At 32.1% G+C, this 5014-nt stretch overlaps 1 protein-coding gene across 1 annotated transcript; it reads right to left on the reverse strand.

Annotated features, from left to right (window-relative positions):
* Positions 1-3742: 3742 nt before the first annotated feature.
* LOC11436686 (AT-hook motif nuclear-localized protein 28) lies at positions 3743-5014 on the reverse strand. The gene has a single exon (XM_003615227.4). It carries the CDS (start codon positions 4829-4831, stop codon positions 4073-4075), a length of 759 nt encoding a protein of 252 aa, XP_003615275.1. The 5' UTR covers positions 4832-5014; the 3' UTR covers positions 3743-4072.

Genomic DNA, 5014 nt, shown 5'->3' on the forward strand with positions numbered 1-5014 from the left:
AATTCTAACATATATCGTGACCGGCATGTAAAGAATAATGTTTTTTTTTTTTTAAAGATCATGTAAAGAATAATTACAACGTACGTCGATTCTATATGAATTCTATATTCATTTTTATAATTCATACACAAAAAAGGTTCTTTTCGGACGTTTCAGATAGGATTTCTATAACTGTTATATTTTATGTTTATGAGAGGTGGTAAAATATAGAACATTTGATATATTCAATGGTTGTTATTATTTTGACTGCAGTGACTGCAGGGAATTTCAACAGTAGTGAATCCGAATCCTACATATATGCAGCTTTTCTTTATTATTTTTTTATTTTTTGAAGTTACCATGATATTAATACGAAATTTTTACCACGGTTTGACAATAATATATTTTTTTTTTTGAGGGAGCCACGGTTTGACAATAATTAGTCTGTAAGTCAGAAAATTGTGGAACATGCAAGGTAGAATATATATTCCATCCAACCGAATTTTTTCTATACAGATAAGCCATTAATCGAACACTTGAACCAATCATTTAGGTTCTGTTTGGTAAAAATAAGCTATAAGTTAGCTGATAGCTGATGACTGATAGTTGATAGCTTATAGCTGAAAAGCTTGCTTATTAAAAATAATGTGTTTGGTAAAATTAGCTGTTAAAGTGACTGATAAGTATAAAATGACATAAAAGGACATTTTTTTTAATATACATATAGACACACACATTTTTTTGTAATGTATTTATATTTTAATATTTTTAATTATAGTTAAATATGTTTTTGGTCCCTATAAATATTCAAACTTTTGGTCTTAGTATCCATAAAAAAATTCTTCGACCTTTAATCCTAAAAAAATATCGACCGACAATTTTGATCTCTGCTTTATGAATCCCAAAAATAAGAGAAAGGTGGAAATATTCACCGACAATTTTGATCTCTTATTTATGAATCCCAAAAATTTTACAACGTACAATAGACTAGTTATTTTTTGTGTGGTGTACGGCAGGTTAGTTATAGTAAAATATAAAACATTTCCTTAATATATATATATATATAAAGTGCTCCTTAAAAAAAATAAAAATAAAAGTGACATTTTTTTTAAGGGACAAAATGGGGCGGTTATAAAGATGAACATAGGTAGTTGTTTAATTAAAAAATAATTAATTTAAATTAATAAGGTTAAAGTTGGAAGAAAATATAAAAAGCTATCAGCTATAAGCTAAAAAGTTACTTGAAATAGCTTTTCAAAAAATGCTATAAGCTCATGAAAAAAGCTTGTTACCAAACACGTCACGTTTTCATCTAACGAGCTTATAAACTAATTCAACAAGCTATAAGCTAGCTTTTTTGTGTTACCAAACACAGCCTTAGCTTTTCGAAATCACTATCTTCAAGTATTATATAAGATTTCAAAGAAGATTATACATGTTTACAATTTTAACATATTAGTCATTATTAATCGGACTTTGAATAATTAATTATTGGTTGGCGTGTATGAGAAATATTTGTTGTGAGATATCATCTCTTAATTTAAGAGTCTTAAATAAATCTTAATATCTTGAGAGATTAATCTATTAAATTGCTCAAGGATAATACCTGGATCAAAGATAACACCGATGGGGCCTCTTTAAAGAATCCAGTCAAAGCTTCTGTTGGGGGAATTTTTAGAAACTCCGAGGAAATTTGCATTGGTTGTTTCACTCGGTTTCTCGGTAATGTTAATACTCGTCATGCTGAATTAGTTGCTACCATGACTACAATTGAGATTGCTTCCTCAAGAGGTTTCACAAACCTTTGGTTGGAATTCGATTCTGAGTTGGTGATTTTTAACTTTTAAATCCAATTTTGTGGTTCCATGGTGCCTAAGTAATAGATGGCAAAACTATCTTGCTAGAATTAGATCTATGAGATTTTTTTGTTTCTCACACTTATAGGGAAGGTAACACTTGTGCAGATAAATTTGCTTAATTTTGGTCTTTGTTTAGATTCTAATGTTTTGTTTTGGTCTGATGACATCCCCGAATTCATTAGGAATTAATTGAGAATGTCAAACTTTAGATTCTCTACCTTTTGAAAAGGTTTTGGTATAGCCCTCTTTTCCTTTTTGTACTTCTTTTTTGGTTTATCTAATGAATTGATGCTCTTTGCATCTTTATTTGAAAAAATAAACTTGTTTGTAGAAAAAAGACTTTGAATAATTAAATCATAGAAATTAGATTTTGTTTTTTCTAAGGAAGATTCTTTTATTTCTAAAAAAGAATACTATATTAGTATATTAGATATTGTTGTGAAAAATTACAATCTCTAGCTAGTCTCTACAATATATTAAACGATTCTCACTAAATTCTATTAGCCTAGCCCAAATTTAATTTCACTTAGGAAATGATTATGTTGGAAAATATATGCCAAATGATGTGTAATTCTATTTTATTTATAGGACCAAGATTTTAGATGAGTTCACTTTCATAGAAATAAAATCATAGTTGAATTGGTAAGGACAATACATAATGAAAAATGTTAGATGCCGCGGAAAAATTCTTTGATGACATTTTCACGAAATGAGCTGACACTTGGTGGTTCGCTGATTGATATCATAAAATGATGTGTCACTGTTCCTATCTACCACGTGCTTTCTCTTGTGCTTTGTTCCTTTTTTTTTTCTTCGATTTCATTTATCTTCAAGCTCACCCTTCCTTCTTCTTCCCACTACACTATTCCTACAAAGCTCTGTTTTTTCTCATATGGGTAATCTTATTATCCATCACCTTGATTTGGCAACTTGATATCATAAAATGAAATTTTATTCTTCAAAGAAAAGTGTAAATATGTTCCAAAATTGCAAAACCATATCAATAAGAAGAATATGAGTTTGAACCCCCAACAAGATCTACTGGCTGGTTCTGTTATATGAATAAATTTTTTTGTAATCAAAATCCATATTGATTCACACAGTTTATTTTCAATTCAGAATGCATATGTTGCAGGTAGTGTGTTAACTATCTAGCGTGTTAAATAAAAAGTAAAACGGCAATCGTGAAAATTCGTGAGAATATCTCTCGCGAGATATAGCACCGCTTATGCATAACATATGTAAGATTTGGGATTCAAACTTTGACAAAAAAAAAAATCATAATCATAAAAACTTCAAAGTTTAAAAAATGTTTATTCAAACAAGTGCTTATGAAATACGACCTGAACTTATTTTGCAACAAAAGAATTGGAACAAGATTCGCACGGATTGAGTTTCATCTAAAAACAAATCGTTAAAAAGAACTTAAATTTGTTTCCTGAATGAAAGAACTTTAGATTAGACTTTACTTCCTTCAGTCTCATATATGAGAAGAGATTTTTTTTTTAAGTTTAGACCACATACATTAATATAAGACCAGACTTATCTTCCGATCAAAATTTTTAAAAAACAAAAGTTTTTTAAATAAATAAAATGACAATAGTTATTGAGAACTCATGCATAAATGGAGGACCCGAGGTTCCAACTCTAGTTACAATCAAAATTAACACAAAAAAAAATAAAAAAAATTAAGAGCAACAACATACCAAAAACAAATATCTAAGAACGTAACCAAAAACTAAAACAAGAATAGAAAAGAAGCTCTCCCACGAAGTCGTAGTTAACAACGTGTACTTGTCAAGAAAAGAAGCACCAAAGAAGAATTTTGGATCCAAAAAATTCAAAATACATCCAAATTGTTTCGAGAACTTACCAAAGAAGTACTTATATTTTACCACCACCAATGATGATTTCTCATGGACAGCTGAATTCAAACCCTGTTTAGATAAGAGCTGAATTTATTATGCATGGACTGACTTTTCGTAAAAAAGAAAAGCATGTCAAGTTGTGCTTTTCTTCTTAAGCAAAAACTAAAATTAAATTAGAAACCAAAAACTAAAAATAAATTCTCCATCTAAGTAGTGATTAATCTACTTCAAAATCTAAAAATAAAAAACTTAACCAATCTTCCTAGAAAACGTTACACCCAAACCATGAAGAACAAAGAAAAAAAAAAAGCCACACTCATACTACAACTACAAAAAAAATATCAACAAAAAGTGATGATTAATATATCAGAAATTTGTTCTTGCCGTTGGAGCCCAAATCACATCAGAAGGAAGCTGAGAGCTATACATACACGACTCTCCACCAGAAAGCTGCGGCGGCGACTTCTCTTCATAGCCGCCGGAGACTGAGTTATTCCTCACATCCTCTTCCAAAGGTAATCTATGATAAGAAGGATTGTTAAAGGAAGCAGCAATGACAAACACCGTACCGGCGGCAAGCAACGGACCGACGACAAACCCTCCAACGATCTGACCCTGAGGTGCGGCGAGTGAGATTGAGAATTCTTTGTTCATGGGTGGTGAGGATTCTAACGGAGAGAAGAACGTGGCGGAGATTGAAAGAATGTTGAAACGACCGTGAAAAGTAACGGTGGTGCCAGGAGGACCAGAAGGTTGACGGAGTGTAACGTTAGCTACAGTGCCTGAACCGGTTAATACACATAAACCGGTTTTTCTTCTGTTACTGAACCGGGATATTGCTTCAACGACGTCGCTGCCTTCTGGGATTTCGAGAATGTGTGGGCTCATGGCAGGGTCGGAGGAGTGATTGATTATGATTTGTGATTGGGCTTTAGGCTTGTTTTTGGAGCCAGGTGGACGGCCTCTTGGCCTACGACCAATTTCAATGGTGGCGCCGTCGTTACAGGAAGGTTTGTTTGGGCTGGGCCCACCGCTGCTTCGGGTTTCATCTTCTTCTGAGGTTTGGCATTCACGTGAAGGTTGAAATAGGTTATGATGTTGTTGTTGTTGAAAGTTTGAGAACATTTTTGGTCCTTTGTTGTGATATCTCTGTGAGTTTTTGTTCTTTGAGTAGAAGAAGATTCTGTTTGGAAAGAGAAGAGAAATGTGACGTGATGTTGTGGGGTTTTATATATGGATTAGATTTAGATTAGATAGTGAAAGAGAAAGAGAAAGAAAAAGAGAGGGAGGTGGATGAACTTGGAATCC

This window comes from Medicago truncatula, chromosome 5 (assembly GCF_003473485.1).
Source record: "Medicago truncatula cultivar Jemalong A17 chromosome 5, MtrunA17r5.0-ANR, whole genome shotgun sequence".
NCBI classification, from domain to species: Eukaryota; Viridiplantae; Streptophyta; class Magnoliopsida; order Fabales; family Fabaceae; genus Medicago; species Medicago truncatula.